This window comes from Ovis canadensis, chromosome 18 (genome assembly GCF_042477335.2).
Source record: "Ovis canadensis isolate MfBH-ARS-UI-01 breed Bighorn chromosome 18, ARS-UI_OviCan_v2, whole genome shotgun sequence".
NCBI lineage: Eukaryota > Metazoa > Chordata > Mammalia > Artiodactyla > Bovidae > Ovis > Ovis canadensis.
The window spans coordinates 55,632,994-55,657,336 of record NC_091262.1 but is presented as its reverse complement, the minus strand read 5'-3'; the positions used below and the strand labels follow the sequence as shown (position 1 = coordinate 55,657,336).

General features: G+C 38.3%; 1 protein-coding gene across 1 annotated transcript in view; it reads right to left on the bottom strand.

Annotated features, from left to right (window-relative positions):
• NUBPL (NUBP iron-sulfur cluster assembly factor, mitochondrial) overlaps nt 1–23,667 on the bottom strand; it is a 234,020-nt gene extending 210,353 nt beyond the window's left edge. Inside the window, exons 1-3 of the mRNA XM_069559468.1 lie at nt 23,511–23,667; nt 22,823–22,970; nt 19,356–19,390 (exon numbers count right to left, since the gene is read on the bottom strand). Coding sequence (XP_069415569.1) covers nt 19,356–19,390; nt 22,823–22,970; nt 23,511–23,618 — 291 coding nt within the window. The 5' untranslated portion in view covers nt 23,619–23,667. The remainder of the gene's footprint in view (nt 1–19,355; nt 19,391–22,822; nt 22,971–23,510) is intronic.
• Between the last annotated feature and the right edge of the window lie 676 nt (nt 23,668–24,343).

Sequence of the window (24,343 nt, the reverse complement as noted above, 5' to 3'; positions counted from 1 at the left end):
TCCAGGTGTTTTCATTCTAATGGGGGTGATGGGGTAGGGGAGTTGGAGAAGGAGACACAAAGGAAGAAGAAAAGTAAGAATTTGGGGGCAATAACAGTTTTTAAACTGGAAAAAAAAAAAGTAGAACAGAGTCCTGGGAAAGAGAGCAATGGTGGTTGTTGGAAAGAAGATATAACTGCTGTTACTCCCTCAGGGAAGTCTTCCCTGAGCCCTCAGAATAGGATCAGCATCCTGTTACATGCGTCCCTGACAACAAGATTTCTCCTTTGCAGTACTTAGCACAGACGTAAATAAACAACTTGAACTGTCTTATTCACGACTCTATTCAAAATACCTACCATAGTGTCTGACATAAAGCAGACAGTTAAACACACTTTAAAGGAATGCCTTGGGTTCTCCAGGTTCACAACGTGAATGATAAAACCACAGACCATGTGATGTAATCAGTCAACCTAGCCAGAACCAAAACCAAGAGTTACCAAGAAAAACCAGAGGTTATCTGTCCCACCCCTGCCCTACCAGCTTCAGCAACACCCACTCTGCTGCCTTCAGTTTACTATTGCCTATGTTCCAGTCCCTCTGTCTCAGAAGATACACACTTAAACAACATCTGGCTTCCATCTTCCCTATCTAATCAAGTATAAAAATAAAGCATCATTTATTATCACAATCATTTCCATGGCAAATATGAAAATGTCAGAGCCCTAATTCAAGGACCATAAGTATAAGTAGCAGCTTTGCAGGGGATTCTGTCAAAGGCGGATGTTACTCAAGTTCCAATTACAGGACTTGTTTCCAGGCAGGTCTCTTCTTTCCTGACTTCAATTCCCTCCTTTAAGAACATTTCAAGGGCATTCCCTGGAGGTCCAGTGTTAGGACTCCGAGCTTCCACTGCACAGGGCTCAGGGAACTAAAATTCCACAAGATGCATGGAGTGGCCGAATAATAAATAAATAAATACTTTTTGTAAAAAAACAGCATTTTAGGGACTCCCCTGGCGGTCCAGTGGTTAAGACTGCACTTCCACTGCAAGAAGCATGCGTTCAATCCCTGGTCAGGGAACTATTAACAAGATCCTGTGTGGCACAGTCAAAAAAGTTTTAAAAAGACATATCACAGACTCCTAAATTTCCCTTTTTCTTTTGATTACTTATAGCAATCTTTAGTCCTTTTTTCTCCATTACGAAAACAATTTCTACTACCAAACTACTTTTGCAAAGATCTGATGCTCAAAACAGGTATTATTTATTACTATAATGTGGGAAAAAAAAGTTTGTTAAAGTATTCACAAGCTCTGTGGTGTGACCACTGTAAATACAAAATTGGGAGCTAATTAAGCTCAATCATTCTCATTAAACGGAGGAAAACAAGTAATATGAAGATTTGGCCCTTGAGTATTTGGTCAAATCCCTATGAACCATAGTGTTTAGGGAAATTCAAGCCCAGTAGTGTTGCAAACATCCCTCTTATTCCAAATATGTCCTCCACCACCATCTCATCCCACCAGAGTGGTCTGATCCTTCCTTTGAAACTTAATCCTCTGTAAAAGAAAAGAGACCAGTAGTCTAACTAAAAAAAGTCTCTCTGCTGTTAAAAAAAAAAGTACACAAATTTCCCCCAAAACATCCTTCACCTGGATGAATGCCACCCTTAGTCACGCACAGCTGGCATTTGCGCACTAAAATACTCTGTTCATAAAAAAGCCCCCTCTATCCTATTATCACCAGCATCTATTAATTTTCAAATTGTCCCTACCATGATGGAATTTCTATGCTACGTAACTTTTGGAAATTAATCATGCTAGTCAGTACCCAGTTCATCCTGACAGGATTTTTTTTAATTCCTTAGCGAACATCTAAAAGAACGAAGCTTTCCACTATTTTAAGCCAAAGAAAGTATGGGGAATTGGCTAATAAAGTAACAAGTAGACAACTGCTCAAAACCAATGTGCTATACCAATTAGAACATTTAAAACCAATGTCTTTTTTTTTTTAACTCTCTACGGCTTTAGCAATTTGGATAAGTCTTAAAATACATGCATTCCATTATCACAGCCTTAAAAATGTACTACTTGATATAAGACCATTTTCCCAAATCCCAAGTTTCAGTTTGGGATGATGATATAGTTCAAGTGATGGGTTTTGGGCCTAAGTACTTAATTAACACTACCTCTACCACCAAGGGCTTACCTGGTAGCTCAACTGGTAAAGAATCCACATGCAATTCAGGAGGCCCTGGTTTGATTCCCGGGTTGGGAAGATCCCCTAAAGAAGGGATAGGCTACCCACTTCAATATTTTTGGGCTTCACTGGTGGCTCAGATGGTAAAGAATCAGCCTACAATGAGGGAGACCTGGGTTCAATCCTTGGGTTGGAAGATCCCCTGGAGGAGGGTATAGCAAACCACTCCAGTATTCTTGCTCGGAGAATCCCCATGGACAGAGGAGCCTGGCAGGCTGCAGTCTGTGAGGTCGCAAAGAGTCGGAAACGACTGAATGACTAAGCACAGCACATAGCTACCACCAAGGTAGATGAAAAAGACGCTTACTCCTTGGAAGAAAAGTTATGAGCAACCTAGATAGCATATTCAAAAGCAGAGACATTACTTTGCTGAGTATGGTCCGTCTAGTCAAGGCTATGGTTTTTCCAGTAGTCATGTATGGATGTAAGAGTTGGACTGTGAAGAAGGCTGAGTGCCGAAGAATTGATGCTTTTGAACTGTGGTGTTGGAGAAGACTCTTGAGAGTCCCTTGGACTGCAAGAAGATCCAACCAGTCCATTCTGAAGATCAACCCTGGGATTTCTTTGGAAGGAGTGATGCTAAAGCTGAAACTCCAGTACTTTGGCCACCTCATGCGAAGAGTTGACTCATTGGAAAAGACTCTGATGCTGGGAGGGACTGGGGGCAGGAGGAGAAGGGGATGACCGAGGATGAGATGGCTGGATGGCATCACTGACTCGATGGGCGCGAGTCTGAGTGAACTCTGGGAGTTGGTGATGGACACGGAGGCCTGGCGTGCTGCGATTCATGGGGTCGCAAAGAGTCGGACATGACTGAGCGGCTGAACTGAACTGAACTGAAGGCAGATGACAGTGCAAGCTATCATCTTTAGCCTAAACCCCTGCAACTGCTACTAGCAAGTCTCTCTGCTTCCATTCTTACTCCCCTACAGTCTATGCTCTACAATGCAGCTGCAGCCTTCTAAAAAGTAAATAAGATCATGTCACTGCCGTGGTTTAAAAATTGACATCACACTCAGAAAAAAAGTTCAGAGTTCCACCATGGCTTATAAGGCTGCATGATGTGACCCTGCCAACCTCTCCCTTGGTCCACTCTTGCCACACTGACCATCCTGGTATTCTTTAAACAATCCAAGTGGAGTCTATGTCAGGGCTTCTGCTCTTCCCCAGGCCATTTTTCAACTGACTTAGGTCTCTGCTCTGACATCTTTAGACAGTCCCTTCCTGTCAACCAAATCTAATACAGCACCTCCCATCACTTTCTGTTTCCTTACACTGCTTTATTATCTTTCATAACTCTTGCTACTACCTAAAAGTATGTATTTATTTATTGTATCTCTTCCACCAGGCTGTAAACTCCTTTAAAACAGGAATGTGGACTTTTTTATCATTATATCTCCAGGACCCAGAAAAGTACTCAGTACATAAGTACTTAGTAAGTACTTGAATGAATGAATCAAAGTATCTCTATCTGTAGAAGCACTAACTATTTTCATTTCTTATAGACAGACTCTATTGAACATTAAAGGAAATCATGTTATTTGAAATAACCAAGAGGAGCCTCAACAATCCACGTTGCCATTTTTACCTTATCTGAGTCTGACCTTGAAAATGGAATAAACCTTTGAGCATGGAATAATGCAGGCAGTGTGGCTCACAACACAAAACTCTATTACTGTAAATTTCACCTCAATTTTCTAAAATTAACTATTTAAAAAAGACTTTGAACACAATGCTGTAAAGCAACTACAGCCAATAAAAATTAATTTAAAAAATAAGTAAAAATTTTAAAAGGCTCTTCTATCAGCATCAGACAAATCCCCATAGTCTCTGCTCAGATCATCCTCCTCTGTTCACCAGTCTCCCACTGAGGAAACAGAAGAGACTGTCAAAGCTCAGACTTCTAAGAATTACCAGAAACATAAAGTCCTCCCTAACTTTAGCTACAAACTGGTCATTTCAGAAGACGTACTATTAGATGTCCACCTGAATACTTAATTATCTTAATTGCTCACAGATGCCGTTAACTCGTCCATCTCTATACAACATAAACCACATTTCACTTGGCAATGGTATAATATAAAACACATGACTTAAAATCTCTGACAAGTCCCTCTCCATCACTAAGCAGTAAATGGAAATTCAGCATTTGTTATTCTATCGCATATATAAGCACAGAGGCCAAAAGACAAAAATCACAAAGCAATGGAATTATGCCCATTCAAAATGAGAATCTTCATTAATGTTCCTTGGCCAGAATAGTCTTCAGCTGCACAAAATGTTTTAAATCGCCTAATAAAAATAGGATACAGATATCCTTTTCTCTCTTAGTAAGCTGTATTTTTAATAATTTTTAAAGAAAATATATATGTGGGGAATATGATTACATTTGCTGATCATCTTTTATTTAAGTCACCCCAAATAGCCCAAAGGATAGGACTAGATAGAGCTTTGGTCAGTTTCCATGGTGACTAACAAAGAGCCCCATCACATTCCAGATAACATTCCAGCACAAATTTGAGAGCAAGGCTGTTCCAGGGTTTGGAGAAACCATATGTGTCTTATCTTATTCAGGAAAAATCTAAACACAGAGCAACAGTATTCCCAGGCAGGGCATGGAAACTGCTTTCCAAGATGACCTGAGTACTTTCTCTCTTTAAGAATATTACATTGTTTAAAAGCCACAAGTAATAAACCAACTTGTCATTTATTGCTCTTAAAAAAATCCTAGCTTGTTATCTGTCCTGATGGTGATAAAATCATCTTTTAAAGAAACAGTAGGATAGAGTTCTTCCTTCCAGCTCAAGTGAAATTAAGTAGTTACTGTACTTCATCACTCACTCAAGGAGAACATGCTGCCTGCTCTCTTAAACTGCCATTTCAGACTTTTATAGACATACAAAGGAGACTTATGTCCTTTTGGAGGACAACAGAGAAAGACTTTCTGAAGAAGCTTCTTAAGAATAATAGCTAAAGAACTATTTAAAATAGCAATCCATTTTCTGTAAAATTCGTTGATGTGGTTAATTTGGCAAGGCATTTGAGAGATGAAGGAGGAAGTAAGGACACAGTAAGAGGTTCGAGCTTATAATTATTTTGTCTTATTACACCAACAATAAATAAAGACTCTTTAAAAGTATTTTTCGCTTTCATCTGAACGCTCACTGACCCATTTCTGCACAGCAGTGCTGACCCCAGCCCTTTCACACAGTGCAGCTGCCAAAAGTGAAGCATCACATGTTCCTGACCAAACAGAAATAGGCTGGAACAAAATCTGTAACGTGAACTATTTCAAGGCCAAAACTGAAACTTTAAAATGCTTCAAACAAAAACAATACTGTTCTGGTTTCAACTTTATTCTCACCGGCTTTAATCTTATCAAAGCTTCTTTTAAATCTAATTATTGTTCACTTCCCTAAATTCTGGCACACAATGATAATATTGCAAGTATAAAGTTTTTGGTTTTGTTGTATATGATTTAACTGAAATAAAATGTTGACATACAGAATGTAAACTCCCTAACTTCAAAGCTTCTCTGAGTATAACTCTCCCAAGACAAAAATGACTCCTTGGTAATTTTACAGACATTTTAGAAAGTCCAGTAACTCATTCAAATCTTTAGAGAATTCGACCAAAGTGAAATTTGTTTTCAGTCACCTAGCAAGCATTTACTGAGTATATAATAGGACAGGCAATAGTGGCAGATAGTTTAAGATATAGTCCCTGACCTTGTGAAAGTTATGGTCATTCTAATGGCAGGAGATAACCGTATGAACCAATGAGGAAGGAGTGACATTGACATTATATGAAGTCACTAAAAAGGCTTCAGAGAGGAAGGAGGTTTAGAAGAGGAAGAAAATTGCCAACATGAGACCTGAAGAATGAACTGGGCAAAGGAAACAAGGGAGACAGCTAACGCAAAGGAGCAGCCGAAGCAAAGTCAATCACAGAGTGGAAATTTAGATAGACACAACCTTTAAGAAACTGCCTACAGTGCAAGAGACATGGGTTCGATCCCTGGTTCAGAAAGATCCCCTGGAGAGGGAAATGGCAAACCACTCCAGTATTCTTGCCTGGGAAATCCCATGGAGAGCCTGGCAGGCTACAGTCCATGGGATCGTGAGAGTCAGACACGACTTAGTGACTAAACCATCATCACCAACCTTTAAGAGCTAAATTAAGCAATTTGGACATAGACCTGTATGCAGTAAGAACTATCCTACAGTCAGTGCAAGGAATCACTATTTAATTCAAGTGGGAGAGATACTAAAGACTAATTAAGAGGTTATCACTCACCTGGAGCCAGACATCCTGGAATGTGAAGTCAAGCAGGCCTTAGAAAGCATCACTACGAACAAAGCTAGTGGAGGGGATGGAATTCCAATTGAGCTATTTCAAATCCTGAAAGATGATGCTGTCAAAGTGATGCACTCAATATGCTAGCAAATTGGGAAAACTCAGCAGTGGCCACAGCACTGGAAAAGGTCAGTTTTCATTCCAATCCCAAAGAAAGGCAATGCCAAAGAATGCTCAAACTACCACACAACTGCACCCATCTCACATGCTAGTAAAGTAATGCTCAAAATTCTCCAAGCCAGGCTTCAGCAATACATGAACTATGAACTTCCAGATGTTCAAGCTAGTTTTAGAAAAGGCAGAGGAACCAGATATCAAATTGCCAACATCTGCTGGATCATGGAAAAAAGCAAGAGAGTTCCAGAAAAAAATCTATTTCTGCTTTATTGACTATGCCAAAGCCTTTGACTGTGTGGATCACAATAAACTGTGGAAAACTGTGAAAGAGACAGAAATATCAGACCACCTGACCTGCCTCTTGAGAAACCTATATGCAGGTCAGGAAGCAACAGTTAGAACTGGACATGGAACAACAGACTGGTTCCAAATAGGAAAAGGAGTCCATCAAAGCTGTATATTGTCACCCTGCTTATTTAACTTCTATGCAGAGTACCTCATGAGAAATGCTGGGCTGGAAGAAGCACAAGCTGGAATCAAGATTGCCAGGAGAAATATCAATAACCTCAGATGTGTAGATGATATCACCCTTATGGCAGAAAGTGAAGAGGAACTCAAAAGCCTCTTGATGAAAGTGAAAGAGGAGAGTGAAAAAGTTGGCCTAAAGCTCAACATTCAGAAAATGAAGATCATGGTATCTGGTCCCATCACTTCATGGGAAATAGATGGGGAAACAGTGGAAACAGTGTCAGACTTTATCTTTTTGGGCTCCAAAATCACTGCAGATGGTGACTGCAGCCATGAAATTAAAAGACGCTTACTCCTTGGAAGAAAAGTTATGACCAACCTAGATAGCATATTAAAAAGCAGAAACATTACTTTGCCAACAAAGGTTCATCTAGTCAAGGCTATGGTTTTTCCAGTAGTCATGTATCGATGTGAGAGTTGGACTGTGAAGAAAACTGAGCGCCAAAGAATTGATGCTTTTGAACTGTGGTGTTGGAGAAGACTCTTGAGAGTCCCTTGGACTGCGAGGAGATCCAACCAGTCCATTCTAAAGGAGTTCAGTCCTGAGTGTTCTTTGGAAGGAATGATGCTAAAGCTGAAACTCCAGTACTCTGGCCACCTCATGCAAAGAGTTGACGCATTGGAAAAGACTCTGATGCTTGGAGGGATTGGGGGCAGGGGGAGAAGGGGACGACAGAGGATGAGATGACTGGATGGCATCAATGACTCGATGGACTTGAGTCTGAGTGAACTCCAGGAGTTGGTGATGGACAGGGAGGCCTGGTGTCCCGGGATTCATGGGGTCGCAAAGAGTTGGACACAACTGAGCAACTGAAGTGAACTGAAGAAGTTATGAAAACTCCTAAGTGAAAGGTAATATAAGTCTTACATATGTTCATGATAATAGAGAAAAGGAGATACTTCCAAATTTAAAAAGGCCAGCACTTAGTAACGGATATATAAAAGTGGAGTGGGATTGGAGAAATGAAAGTCAAGATAGTATCAAGGTTTCTACACAGGGCACCAATAGATGTGGTGTGATATTTTAAAAACATGGCCGCATATTGACTAGTACCCCTCCCATTATGAAGTGAGGTCTATGCCTCCTCCTCCTTGAATCCGGGAAGCACATGAGTACTTCAGTCTAGAACCCAGCCTGACAACCAAGACTATGTCACAAAAGGCTATACATCTTCCTCCTCATTCAGTGGGGCATTAACTCTCAAAGCTCTGAGACATCACATAAGAAGTCCAACTGCACTGAGGCTGCCATGCTGCGATGAAGCCCATGTGATATGGAAAGGCCAGGTAAAGGTACTCCAATCAACAATGCCAGCTAAGCTCAGCCTTCAAATCATCCAGGGCCAAGGACCAAGCATGTGAATGAAGAGTCCCAGATAATTTCAGTCCCCAGTCATTTGAATCTTCCCTGTGAAGCCCCAAATGTTGTAGAACAAAGACAAGCCATCCCACCTATGTTTTAGCCAGATTCTTGTCCCATAGAAACCGTGAGCAAAATAAAATAGTTGTTGCTTTATATGATTAAGTTTAGGGTGGATTGTTACACATCAATAGATAACCGACATGAGTAATGGTAGCATATAAGTGAATTATCAAAGCATACGGGAACAGAAGGTTTAGGAGAGGAAGAAAATTATGGTAGTTCCATTTCAATGATTTAAATCTGACAGCTCTGTAGAACACCAAATGGAGATGCTGAACAAACTACTGAAAATAAGGCTCTAGATTTTTAAAAAGAGACAGATGACAAAGAAGCAGTATATAAAGACAAAGGGAAGGCATGTTAAGTATAAGGGAGAAAAATGTTAAAAAATAGGAATGGAGCAATATGAAAAGTTAGAGAGGAAACTGAAAGGGTTGGAGAAAGAGAGAAGAATCAAGACAGAATGATTAAAAAGCCAAACAAATAAAGATTCTCTAACACGTCGGCCACTGTGGTCAGCAGTATCAAATGTAGCAGGGTATCAGGTAGAATCAAGCATTTTGGACAGAGAATATATATTTGGCAGATAGCTGATAACTACAAGAGGAAATTCAACAGCATAGTAATAAGTCAAATTACAGAAGTTGAGAAGTAAATGAGAACTGGGTAAACTGACACAGCAAGTGTAGACAACTCTCTCAAGTATGGCTGTAACTGGAAAGTCAGAGTGGGCAGAAGCTCGAGGGGACCCAGGGGCTAAAGAAGATCTGCTGATTCATTCACTCACCCAACAAATACACATTCATACCTCTCAACGTGTATGAGTGAGATGAGGAGCTCTCTAGACCACGGGGAAAGAATGAGTGAAGATAAACTGAAGATACCAAAAGGAATGTATGAGTCAAATACTAGAAAAGGCAGAAAATGGAGGATCAAGAGTCCAGGCAGAGGTATCGGGTCTGAAATCTCTTTCCCTGAGGAAGGAGAGGAATGTAATCATGACGATCACAGAAAGATACAAATGATAAAGGGAGAGGACAGTAAACAAGTTACGGAGGAAAAGTCCATTTTAAAAGTTGAATAGGAGGCAAGATCACATGCTAGGGGTTGACAGAGTCACTTCCTAGGCAGGCTGATAAGAAGTATAGGGGTCCCCAAGGAGAGGGGGTCTGGAATTCTCAAGGAGGAAGAAAGGACAAACTTTTTTTTCCCTCTACATTCCTTAGGATCATTTAACAATAATGTATCCTGCCTGAGGACAGTCTCTGGATTAAACCTTCTCGCTAATTCTGTTATCTTAAAATGTAAATTATGGGAGTAGATCTGGTGAGGTCTTTACAATCTCCAGACATTTTTTGGATTCACTGGAGAGTATATAACTCCACTGCTAACACTAGCAAGTGGGTACTCTTTCCACCCCCTTCTGATGTCTATGTCAGAAGCTTTCTCTATCTCCTTTATACTTTAATAAAACTTTATTACACCAAAGCTCTGCGTGATCAAGTCTCATCTCTGGCCCCAGATTGAACTCTCCTCCGGAGGCCAAGGAGCCCGGTGTCTTTGCGTGGTTCAACAACAACCTTTCAGGGTGAAGAAATGTGGAATGTGATAGACAGATTGAAAATGCGAAACATTTGGAAGAGCATCTGTGGCAAATGAGAAGAGAATTAGACCAGAGACAAGTCAAAAATCATCTAGTCACACAGAGATCCTGGCTCCAACCGAAATAACAATCTCCCAAACAGGCACTCGGGCTGTAAATTAACTAAGATGAGGACAGCGGTAGGGCTTTTTCAGCTCTGAATTCCCATGTCAAGCACAGAACCTAGGAGATGACAGGCCCTCAACAAATGTTTTTATAAAAGAATGAATGAACAAACCCATATATGAAGGAATAAGACGAAAGTACTCTGCTGTGCTTAGTCACTCAGTTGTGTCCGACTCTTTGCGACCCCATGCAGTGCAGCCCGCCAGGCTCCTCTGTCCATGGGGATTCTCCAGGCAAGAATACTGCAGTGGGTTGCCATGCCCTCCTCCAGTGGATCTTCTCAATCCAAGGATCAAACAGGTCTCCCGCATTGCAGGTGGATTCTTTACCAGCTGAGCTACCAGGGAAGTCCAAGACAAAAGTGCTTCACTGGAAATCGATTCACTCTTTTCATTGATTATAAACTAATAATCCTCTAGAATGTAATATGTATGAATATGTGTGAAGTGAAGTGAAGTGAAGTCACTCAGTCGTGTCCAACTCTTTGTGATCCCATGGACTGTAGTCTAGCAGGCTTCTCTGTCCATGGGATTTTCCAGGCAAGAGTACTGGAGTGAGTTGCCACTTCCTTCTCCATGAATTTGTGTAGTGATCACAATTATCAAAATATTCGTGAGAAAGTCATTATAAATTTATTTATAACTACTAAAATAAATCCATTTCTTATCCTAAAACAAATTCTTAGTTTTAATTAAGAATTAAAGATACAAATATATCTTCTGAGTCTCTCCTCAGTAAATGTCAAAATGTGCGAGTTCAAATTCACTTAAAAAAACACTCTTCTTACCAAGAATTACTTTTGAATTGAAGAACAAAAAGGAGGAAAAATGATTTTGCAATTGTTCCTTCCAGATCTCTTGTCCGAGTTTCCTCTCCAGCTTTAAAATATCTATACTTTGAACACTAACACTGAACCCTTCCTCCAAAATGGCTCACCATTAACAAAACAAAATATTTTTATAAGCAATGTGTATGTTGTAGTATATACTACCAAGCAATGATTAAAAGAAAAAATTTAAGAACAGGTTGCTTTAATATACTGTGATTTCTTTACAACACTGGCATTAAAGAGAAGATAATCCCCAATATGAGCTAAGTAGTATACATCAGGATTTCCTATGAACTGTGAAAAACAGAGTTTCATTCATATTTAATCCAAATTCACATTATAACTAGTATTATAGTTAATGTGTCCAGGGTGGAATTTAGAAAACCAGAACAGCTAATGCTCTTATTGGCATTTACTATAAGCCAGACCATGGGGTTGCAAAGAGTCAGAGGCGACTGAACAGCAACAACAATATGCCAGACACTGTGCTAAGTGCTATATATGCACTATCTCCTTTAATACTCACAGCCTTAAGAGGTAGGTATAGGCAAAATTATACAGGCCGCAAGAGGCAGAGCCAAAATCAAGCCCAGGTCTATTTGCCACCAAAAAGCTGGATTGTTAACTGCTATACACATAGCTATTAATGAAGAAAATCATCATGTTTTAAGCGGCAGTACACATCATGTTCTCTTTCCAAGATCAATGAACTTTTCAAAAACCGAAACCTAAATCTCAAACTAAAACTTCCCAGTTTTTCCCAACATAATCACAGAACTTCAAAGACTTAAGACAATCTTAATTATGTTTAAGAGCCTCTCATAATAATTTTGTGAAATAGAGCAGTACATCTGCAAAGAATAAGTGTGAAGACATTATGTAATCATGGGAAAAAAATAAATATTTTGAGATAAACATCAATGGAAAAAAAATAACCAAAGAAACACAAACTCTTTGAAGATTATACTGCTTCCTTTTCCATCTTTCAGTCCAATTAAAATTCTACTTAATGATTCATTGTAGCAATGGAAAATAAGTAAAAACTTAAAATAAGTTTTTGTTAATAGTCAATTAAGTAAAATGCATATCAATTTTTGAGACATTACTTGCAAAAAAATTTTCTTTAGCTACAATACTAAAAAGTAATTTAAAGCTTACTATGTATCAGCCATTGTGGTAAGCCCTTCACATTATCCCATTTAGATTTCAATTTCATTTGCTCAAGGGGGAAAGGGGCATAGTTTAGCATTCAACAAATCATAGATAGCTTATCCAACACTTAGAATCTACATATGTGAAGTATATTAGTATATATATTCACAACCACTCTTCACTTAATGTGTTCCACTGTCATTACCAACATTTACCCAGAGCCTTCTATATACCATCACTGGACTAGAGACTGAGAATTAAAAAAAAAAAAAAGGGACTAAGGCCAAGATCCTTGGCCCAAAAAGGTTCCTAAACTAGCATAGAGATTAAACAAGGAAACAGAACTCTCAAATAATATGGGAAGTCTCAAATAATATGGGAAGTACTAGTCCTGTCCTCAAAGCATCATAGCAGAGAAAATAAACAGCTGGAATCATCTCATGAAAGATCCATAATAAAGGTCTGAAAAAGATATGGCATTAAGGAATGAAATGAGAAGACATACTCCAGAGAGCTTTGAGTGGTAGAAGCAGCAGGAACAGGTATCTGATTTGGAGGTGGGAGGGAACCACATGACTGTCACAGGACAAAGACAATTACAAGGAAGAAGAGTTTGGTTTTATACATGTTGAGCCTGAATGTTTGTAAAGCACTCAAGTGGGCATCTACAGGAGGTGAGGCATCCAGGTCTGGCACCCAGGAGACATATCTAGGCTGGTGATGCATTTAGAATCCAGGGCACATGGGTAGTTACTGGGGTAGTGGGAAAAGATGAGATTACTAGAGAGTATCAAATGAGAAGAGAACCAAGTAGAATGATGGACACACTATCATTTAAGAATCAGGAAAAGAATAGTATGCAGGCCACTAAGCCACAACAAGCCCTCCCATACCACACCACTCCTCAAAAAACAATGCAAAACAAACTTTTTGCACTTATATACTATGAAACCCATCTGTATACACTTGATTCATCCATGTAGCAAACATTTGTTGTCTATTTCCTAAGTCAATAGCCAAGAATGAAGACAACGCAGTTCTGAATCATAAGAATCTAGCTATCATAGGAGGAGTATAACAAATAGGCTAAGGGTACAGGATCTAGGCTGGCATTCAAACCTGGCTCTGCCATTTACTTCCTGGGTGAGCTTGGGCAAAATACTTAGCCTCCAGCTGCTTCTGCTTGTTATGTACAACAGGGATCATAACAGTATCTATTCCCATATGGTTGCTACAAAGAATAAATGAATTAAGAAACATATCATGAGGAACAGTGCTTGACATTAACAAATGTTTGATAAATGTTATTTTTATTATTTGCTACATAAAATCACCAGAATGGTTACATGGGTACATAATAGTAACAATAAATAGTGCTACTGGATTTCACAAGATGGGAGTGAATTCAGGGAGCACGTCACTAAGTACCTCTCAGGGCAGGGCCTCAGTGTGAATCAAAATGCTGTCTGTGGGTGCACATGAAGAGGAGGATACCCTGGATGTCTGTCATCACTCAATTCCCTTGAGAAGGACTCTAGGGGCACAATATAACCAGCCAAGCTATGCATCGCAGCCTGGAGGAGAGGACGAGTAAAGCTGAAGAAAATCTTCAGACACTCCAGTAGAAACATAGAAGACACACTGTAAGCTATTACAAACATAATATCAATATAGTCAACCCCAAACTGGCAACAGCAAGTACCCCAGACTTGCCAGAGCACAGGGACCATTTAGAAGAGCTGAAAATAAACCCAGAAAGGTGGATGGGAGCCAGATTATAGAAGATCTTGAAGCTCACCAAAGGCATTCAGGAGTGACTCTGAGCAGGGTGAAATGGGGTTCCAATGGTGCTCAAGTAAGAATAATCTGGCATTATGTACTGAATGGATTTGTGCTTGCGCAGGTAAGAGGTGCTTACAGCAGTCTCCTAGTCTGCAAGGCCCTTAAAGGCAGGGGCTATATTTCATGCATTTCTATATTCTCCAAAGTAGCAAAGTTCTTGGGGAAGGGTAGGCACTCTAACTGTTTGAGGTATACATGAATGAATGAGCCAAAAAGAAGTAATATGAGGCTTAATTAGAGTGGGAACAGTGAAAAGAGAAAGACACATACTGGAAAAATATTGCAGAGACAAAAAAGGACATTTGCTGGCTGATGAAATGTGACAAGGATAGGGCAGAATCAATAAAGACTGTAAAGCTGATAAATACTTAGTGTACTGCATTATAGGTTTCTGTGAAAGGCAAATATAATTATGTTCACAAAAATGCTCTATGAAAAAAAGACGGCTTTTCTCTGAAATAAAAGCTAGTTGTCTTGGACAGAAACACTACTATATTTGACCTTGAACACAGATTATCATTTTAAGACATTTATCTTCCTCTTGTCTTTACTAGATTATTAAACCTTTAAGAGTACACAGTGTGCCTACTCTGAAACAAATTATGATAAAACCTTATTAAGTGTTGCTTTAAACACACTTTGTCTCACTCACAGAAGAAACGATTACTGAACTGAAATGATTACCATCACCAAAATACACACACACATACACAAAAAGACATATATACACTTATGTAATTATTTATACACACACAAAACAGTTTTGTTAATGCAGTGTTAGTAGGCATATTTACTTTTCTTTATATACCCATACTCACTGTGTCTGACAGTGAGTGTTAGAGGTGCTCACTAAATGTCTGTTGAACTAAAATGAACCGAAGTAAACTGATTTAGGAACATCACAGAGCTTATCAATGGTGTCTGGTGACCTTTACCTTCCCCTCTGCAGTTTCAGTGCTTCTCTGCTCACTAAATTTACACTGTAGAAGAATGAGATCCATAATAAAAGTGGTTAAGAAAATAGACAAAAGAAAGACTAAAATATATGATTGGTAGTATGTATCATCAGTGTTGTGCCAGAAAATGTTTAACAATGGCCCAGGGTGAGGTGGGAAGTCTAATTTTCAGTATTTGTCAATTTTCATTAATTAAATACTCCCACCATGGCCTATTTTGAGCTAACAGCAGGATATCAACTGCAAAATTCTTGAAAATTTAACAGTTCTCACAACTAGCATGAGCCAGCTCCAATATATCACAGGACTGAATATTTAAATGCATGGTACACATGACAGGATCCCAAATTCTGCCCTGTAACACTACCTGCTACATCCCCAAAGGAAAGTACAAAAGGCAAAGAAAAGGCAGGGAAATTTCACACCCTATTCCTGTAAGGCTTTTCTTTCCATCTATAAAGTAGTCTTCTTTCGAACTGGCATATGATCCAGCTCAGAAATTTTCTTTTGCCTTGACCAGTGACAACCAAACTTTTTTGACCACGTACCCCACTCGCTGAAAAATGTTTAAGTATACAACCTCAATACATGGTAATACATCTGTTGACTTTATTAGAGCCACTATACTAATTTACTATAAATTATAAAGTGTATACAAAAAACATAAATTTTAAAAGATAAAAATTTATACAAATAAAGAAAAATTCCACATTCCAATGACTATCTTACATATCTCCTGGGGTTTATATAACCCTGTTTAGAGATTATTAAGACCAACATTGTAAGTAAAATGAATAACTTCCTGGACCTGTTTCATCTAAGCCAACAAACAAGTCTTATTAGATCTTCCCACTGCGATGCTAAAAAAAGGCAACCCAAGGAAGAAAGGAGAAAACAATTAGCAAGGTCTTGGGCAAAGTTGGCTTAAAGGGTAAGCGGGTCAGAGACCCCTCTTACAACACAAGCCCCATGGAATTAAGCTCCATGGGAATGAATCACTAGATCAGCTCCAAAGACACCATCATACCTGGAGGTTTTAAGCCCCAAAGCAACACACCCTAGTACCATTCCCCAATAAATGTCCCTGGACATAAGCCATCTATATCAGATCAGGCAATGAGAAGGCCTTGAAGGAATCTCGAGTTTTCCCTATAGACCAAACATGTCCTTGAAATAAACGCGATATTACTAAAATTTTAAATTGGGGAATACAGATTATAAGACTATGTCAGATATATATAAATCATATATTTATATATGATCTATCTTTTCTATATGAAGTTAGTCCTTCAGCAGATCACAGTTTAAGTCAAACATGTTGCTCTCAAATCCAAAACACTGTTAATCAAGCTGTATACAATGAATCTTTCTTAAATACATGCGAACTAGTTAACTAGGACACGACTGTGCTGCTGCTGCTAAGTTGCTTCAGTCGTGTCTGACTCTGTGCGACCCCATAGACAGCAGCCCACCAGGCTCCCCCGTCCCTGGGATTCTCCAGGCAAGAACACTGGAGTGGGTTGCCATTTCCTTCTCCAGTGCATGAAAATGAAAAGTGAAAGTGAAGTCGCCCAGTCGTGTCTGACTCTTAGCGACCCCATGGACTGCAGCCTACCAGGCTCCTCCATCCATGGGATTTTCCAGGCAAGAGTACTGGAGTGGGGTGCCATTGCCTTCTCCGGACCAGACTGTAACCAACTATAAAATACTGCATTATGTCAGATTATCTTTGAGTTCCACAACATGCTGCTCAAATTTCCTGACTTTCTTTTTTATAAATTCTATACGAACGTTGCTAAAAAAAAAAATCAAGAAATGAGAAAAAGAAACAAAACTCACCTTCCGGGCAACAGAATATTGAAGCCGTTCCTAAGGAAGATTCTACAACGTGTTTAAAGACACTTATGGATACTAACATGCTTTCTGAAAAAGTGGCCCAGAGAAAAACATTGCTTCTCCTTTCTTGCGGCCAATTTCCCTGTCATACATCTAGATCATTAAAGACGAAGCTGCTCTCATGCCTGAAGGAGAGGGTGGGGGTGGGGGGTGGGCTGAAGCAAACAGAAAAACAGAAATTTCGGAGCTACCATCTCATCAAACTAGCAACATCTAGGACTTCTCTGGTTGTATGCTGGATAAAAATCCACTTTCCAATGCAGGGGACATGGTTTGATCCCTGGTCTGGGAAGATTTCACATGCTATGGGGCAACCAAGCCCGTGCACCACAACTACTGAAGCCTGCCACGCGCTAGGGCCCTCGAGCCACAACTACTAAGCCTGTATGCTGCAGCTGCTGAAGCCCACAGGCCTAGAGGCGGCGAGACGCCTGTGCACCACAACAGAGAAGCGCTCACTGCAACTAGAGAAAGCCCGCGAGCAGCGACAAAGACCCAGCACAGCCAAAACAGATGAGTGAAAAGAAAGAAAAATGAAAATAATTTTAAAAAAAACTAGCAACATCTAACATGAAGGAATCAATCCCTTTTAATTATTTTTTTCATCCTTAGATCGTTTATTACATGGTTACTTCACATTATCTTAAGACTCAAAGCTTTGGCTGAAATGATAACCAAATTAAAAGATCCCCACACCCATGAATTTACTTACCTTCCTATCCACTGAATTTTTCCTGTTTCCTCCCTAATTTAAGAAAGATGGGGTTCTTTCTTCAAGGAAACTAAGTGCTTTAATAAAAAGTATTCTGTAAAAAGTAGTTCTGGCCTTTATTTCAATAAAGTTGCCTAACCATACATTAGTATCTCTCTTCTATTCCAGATTTGCATTGAAACCAAAACAAAACAAAACAAAAAGTTAAAACTAAATTAAAAACAATCACACAAGAAAACAAGAAAGAGTGCATTAGCAATTTAGAGTTCTAGAAAATTCTAGATGCATGGTTCTCAAACTTCAGCATGCACCAAAATCACCTAGAGGGCTGCTTAAAACACAAACTGTAGGACTCCACCCTGAGGGTTTCTGATTCAGTAGGTCTGGGGCTCAAGATTTTATGTATTTAACAGGTTCCCAGGTGATGCTCATTCTGCTGGTCAGTGGACCACATTATAAGAACCACCATGCTAAATAAATAGAGATCATTAAAAGGAATCTTTTCATTAATTCTCAAACTAATGGTACAACCATTTTTTTAAGTGATCAAGAAAAGCAACTGCAAAATAGGGAAACAGTTCTGAAAAACTAGAAAAAATATAATTTCCAAATTAAAAATAAAAAGGGCTAAATAACAACCACAACCTAATATAGCAGTGTGGAAAATAGCATAAGACATCTTCCAAAACACAGAGCAAAAGACAAAGAGATGGAAAATATGAGAGAAAAATTAACAAGCATAAACAGTCAATATCTACTTAATCGATTTCTGGAGAAAGAACAAGCACATCACAAAAAGTAATCAATGAGGAAATTTTCCCTAAGCTGAAAAAGACTCAAGCCTTGTACTGCTTGCCCAATTTCCAAACAGGTTAAAAAAAATGTAATGCCAACAACCAGACACATATCTGTGACATTTCTAAATTTAAAAGAAATAAAGGAAACTCATAAAAGCCTCAGGGGGAAAAACACAGGTTATTACAAAGCAGTATGAATCAGACTATCACCAGACATCTTATTGGCATGCTAGAAGAAAAAGAAAAGCTGTTTTCAAGGTTCAGAAAGCAAATTATTGTGAACCTGGAATTCTATATCTAGTCAAACTAGCAAATATGAAGGTAAAATAAAGACACTTTTGGAAATTTAAGGACTAAGAAAACTGACTTCCTGTATCAGTTTCCTACTTTTACTGTAAAAAATTATCACGGAAATTCAAATGGGTTTCAATGAGCTAGAATTCAGGTTTTGACACGATTACATACCTTTGGGAGGCTCTAAGGAAAAAAAAATATTTCTTGTCTTCTCTAACTTCTAGAGGCTACCTGAATTCCTTGACCAGCAATCCCCTTCCATTTTCATCACCATTATTAAATGTAACCAGTACTTATGGCAGATTTTTTAGCCCCTTAAAGACATGCAAATAACTACAGCTACAATATACAGCCCCTGATAAGAGTAAATGAAAAACATCAGTATGCTCTAAATCATTGACTTTAAAATGTTAACAAATTAGTAGTTCTATTAATAAATACCTACCGACTCATTCGCTGCTAGAGCAAGTGCAAGGTTCACTGTAAGAAACAAAAGAGCAATTAAATTTCGTAACTTTCCTTCTACCAGAATTCATTTCACCTTTTAATATTTTGAATGTAATAACCAAAGCAAATAAAATTTTAATGTAAGTCCTTCATTAAAAAAATAAACAAGGACATGGAGAGACTCTAGAAAGTAAAAAAGACAAAAAGGCAAGTAACATTTCAGCATAAGCAACAGATGCCTGCCTCAAAACTTTAAAACATTTATCATATGTTACAACTGCGTTTAAATAATCCATTAAATGTTTTAATCATATGAATGTATATATCATTCAATTATTTTCAAAAAATACTTTGCAGAAAAATTACTTTTTAATAAATAAAAATGGAGCTCATCTTACTGTTTTTTTTTTAAATAAATGCAGGTAATACAGGAATTCCAAATATAACTCACAAATACCCACATAACTGAAAGCTTGGACCAGTGAGGAGAGGGAAGGGAAAAAGGGAAAAAGGTAAGACAGTGAAACATTTTCCCAAAAGTGCCTATTAATAGTCAATCTCAGACATAAACGGGGAAAGCAGTAGGCCCCAAAACCACTGTTAACCCAGCAAGAGAGATATGCTACATCTGAGATGAGAAAGGAATACATTCCCAAACCGATAAACAGACCCTCACACTGTGGATGACAATTCCTTACTGGACAATGTTATAGATGATGCCAATACTGTTTCTTTTGAAGTATTTAAGAACATAAACTCTCAAGGCAGACCTGGTTCAAACCCCAGGGTCACCACTCTGTGTTTTACAGTCTTGAGTATTTTCACCCCCAAGTATGTTTCCTCCTTGATAAAATGAGGTCCTATTTCATAACTCTTGTGAGAATCAAATCAAATTCTTAAGTGTAAAGTACTCAGCCTAGGGAATGGCACTTGACAAATCATTATCAATGCTTAATATTTGATTTAATCATTAAATTATAAATTATAAAATAATCCTGAATTTCAGGTATACTGTAGGTTAAACACAATCCAACTTTGAGGCAGAGTAATTCATTTCAGTGTGAGGGTCTTTCTCCATTTACAAAATAGAATCTAAGAGCATGTCTGCATTAATCAAATGTCCTCATTCTAATCCAAAATATTTCTAGCATGCATATTCAGATGGGAAATATTTTGAGACAGTTTGGAATTGGAATAAATATGTATAAGGAAAAGAAATACAATGCCAACAGAGTTACATAGAAATACTCTATTTCTAAAGCAGAGACAGCCGTTATGAAAAAGTATAGATCAATTATTTGAGATAGATGGTATGATGCTAACAAAGATGAAAAGCAAAGAAGGGACGCTTACTAAAGAACACATATGTCACACACTGAACATTTTCTCATATATTTTCCTGTCTAAATGCTGCCACAGCCCATGGCATTAGATGATCTTAGAACCTAAAACAATAAATAAATGTGTTTTAAACAAGTGCTAGCCTATAGATTTGACAAATTATATGCACAAAACCCAAAGAACTTATGGCTATTATGAAAATGCCTTCCATCTTTAACCAAACCAAGTAAACACAGAGCTTGCAAAAGGATTCACACCACTGAAAACAGGTACTTTTTTTTTGAAACCTTAATTTTCAAAACACAAGTAGAGGTGGATTCTAGAACTGAAAACTAAGAGCTTCCAAATTTTAAAAATAAAATATCAAATAGATAGATTGTACATCCTTAGGAAAGAAAGCAAGAGTGTGTAGGATACAGCATAAATTCATTAAGAACAATCACTATTTTAAATAATAATATGGTATCTATCAAATAGTATAGTAGGAGTCTATCATAACTACAATACTTGTTAAATCTTAATTTCTTCAAAATATATGAAAAACTCTTCCACAATACATTCAGGTCAAAGTGGGGGGAAAAAACTAAGCTAATAACACTATATAGTTGGATCTATAGCTGGTTATACAACTACAGAACTGCTGTATCCAGGAATATGGCTTTGAGTCAAGACACAGGATCTCTAGTGAAAGTCACAGAACTCTGTACCTGACCCTTTTCATTTCAAAATGTCATTGGTTTCAATGGAATTAAGTAATTTTAAGGCACATATATGCCCCAAGTTTAGATTAATATCTGAGAAAAAAACACTTTACAGATCTTAGGGAGGAGGTGCAAGATGGAGTAGGGAATTAAGAGGTACAACCTACTATTATAAAATCAATAAGCTACAAGGATATACTGTACAACACAAGGATTATATCCAGTATTTTATAATTGTAAATGGAATATAACCTTTAAAAATTGTGAACTATTTTTGTATACCTGGAACTTACATAATACTGTACATCAGCTACACTTCAACTTGAAAAAATGCAGAAATCTGAGTCAAAAGCTTAAAAAAAATACATGAATATATACAAGATCTTAATAGTGAGGAATGATGTCAAAACTAACAAAATGAAATATAATAAGGATAGTTTTTTTCTTAATCAACTGCAAAAAGGATAAATTGAGTAAGATCTGAATTAAGCCATTCCTATTAAAATGACTTAAAATTTTAAGTGATGCAACAAAACTTGGTAGATTTATGACGTCAAACTAATAATACTAGTTGCCTCTGTTGAACTGGAAGGAGGAGAGCTACCTTTTTACATTATTATACTGAAATTTTTTTAGTAATAAAAAGTTTCTTTTGAAAAAAATTGGGAATACCTGTTAATCAGTCCTGGATGGTACCTCTTACATTTCTAGTGGGACTTCTTTTATGGGTTCTGAAAGCAGCATTTCAGTCACAATGAAATCTATAATCAATTTGAAAACTCCACCAAAAAAAAATTCTCTGTTCCAGTATATTAATATAAAGATCTAAAGATTAAATGTTTTAAATAATTAAAAGATGTTCAAATATTAGATCTATTTTGACTTTATAAATGCTGGAAAACCATTATGGTTAAATGAAAATAGGTCACAATAATGTAAACAATCTCATTGCAACTACTTAGCTCAATGTACACTGAAAAAGATTAGAGAAGAATGCAAATAAATTTAGTATTAAAAAACAAATAAATTTAGTATTAAACTTACTAAATGTTTTAAAAATAATAACAACAATCAAACGTTGAGTACTTACTATGTAGGAGACAGGGGGCTAACTGGTTAACTTGTTTAATTTGCATGACCACCCTATGAAAAAGATTATCATCATTGCCACTTTACAGTTAAGTAAACTGAAGATCTGATGGGCAACCTGACTACCTTTTCCTCAGTTAAGGGTCAAGACCTGGCAACATATCTAGTTTTGCCTAACTCCAAAATCTAAGCCCTCAATCACTACCAACTCCTCATACTAAGGAACAAGCTATTAGAAATTAAATACTTTTTCAAGAACAAAACTATAACTTTAATATTGTGCACTTGCCAGTTGGCCTAAAGTTCTACTCAGAATGAGAATATCTTGTAATACCTGCTGTAGTAGACTTTCCAACTCCACCCTTTCCAGAAGCCACAACTATAACTTGTTTAACACCTTCTATCGGTTTCTGCTTTGGAAGTCCTCGAGACATGATTTGTGATCTTCTTTGTTTTAGGGTCTCACTCTCAGCGCCAGAGAACTTGAGAAGAAGAAGAAAAAACAGTTTTAAAATAAGCTATCTCCATTATTACATTTGCAATTAACAGGTCTTTTCTTTTCTACTTTAATTCTGCTTATCTCCATTAGTTAGGCCTTCAGTGTTATTTACAAATAGCCGTTGATCACAACTGCAGAGACACATTGTTTAAGTTGAAATTTATTTGCCAGGCGTTAAAAATAGCAAGTAAATAATTTCCCTCTTTACGGAGCTAAATCCCCCACGTGTTTTCCTTCTCTTTAACCTGTTTTCTAAATAAACTTAACACTAAGAAAGCACGTGCAAGTCACACATCCATGTTCTAACCGTCTATTTCACCCCTCTATGCCTCGCCCTGGTCCTACTGGGGGCCTGCCTGGAAAGTGGGCACATCCAGACAACTGGGGTCTCACTGAGCAGGGGAGGGGGCCCAAGAGGGACTGAAGTGGGTCCTTGGCAAGAGGCAATTGCAGAGCACCTGCAGCCCTGGCGCCCCAGCATCTCCGACCCGCCCGCCTCCACCTGCCCTGCAGCAACACGGACCTGGCGCCGACAAATCAGTAGTCGGCTTCCCCCAAGTGGGACACAGGCCCCGCCACAGCCCCGAAGCGACACTCCGCCAAACACCAGCAAACGCAGCCAAACCCCCATGACGCGGAATGCTGCCTGAAGCCCAATCCGGAAACCGTCGCGTCTGGCGCGGGGTGATGACGTCCCGTAGCAACGCTCCGCTTCCATTCCCTAGCGATTAGGCTCTGGGTTTCTTTAGCCCAGAAACATACGTTGTCGTGGTCTCATGTGTAGCCAGGTACAAACATTTTGTAGCCTTTTACCAACTCTTGAAATATTTTCACCTATATCCTCTAATTTGCTTCTCACAGAAGTTCTGGAGTAGGTAGGAGGCTCTTAATACGATCCTCTTTTCGTAGATAAGAAAACTGAGACTTAGAAAGTTTAGAAAACTGACCCGATTAAGAAGTGGGGAGTGGTGGAGGTTAAAAATATCACCTGGTGTTCTCACAGCGCAGAATATAGTCACTTAAACACTGCCACTATTAAGGATTTTTTTTTTTCTCCTGAGTGATCTATAGTAATAGTCTCTTTTGTGTTGGTTTTTACTGCTGTGTGCTTACAATTCTATGAAAGAGAAGTCAGGGTGCTTTGCTAGGCTCCGAAAAGTTTAGCTAAATCAAAAAACAGATCTAATGAAACAAATTTAACTCAAGAAAGAACTTGAGTGAGACAAAGTTTGAAAGAGGAAATGGAATTTATCCTGGTAAAAGGAAGGATGTATCCATACATTCAAAGCAGATGAGAGTGAAGGAAATCACTTTAGGAAAGAAAGCTGGAAAGCTGATACAGAGACCCCCAAAAAG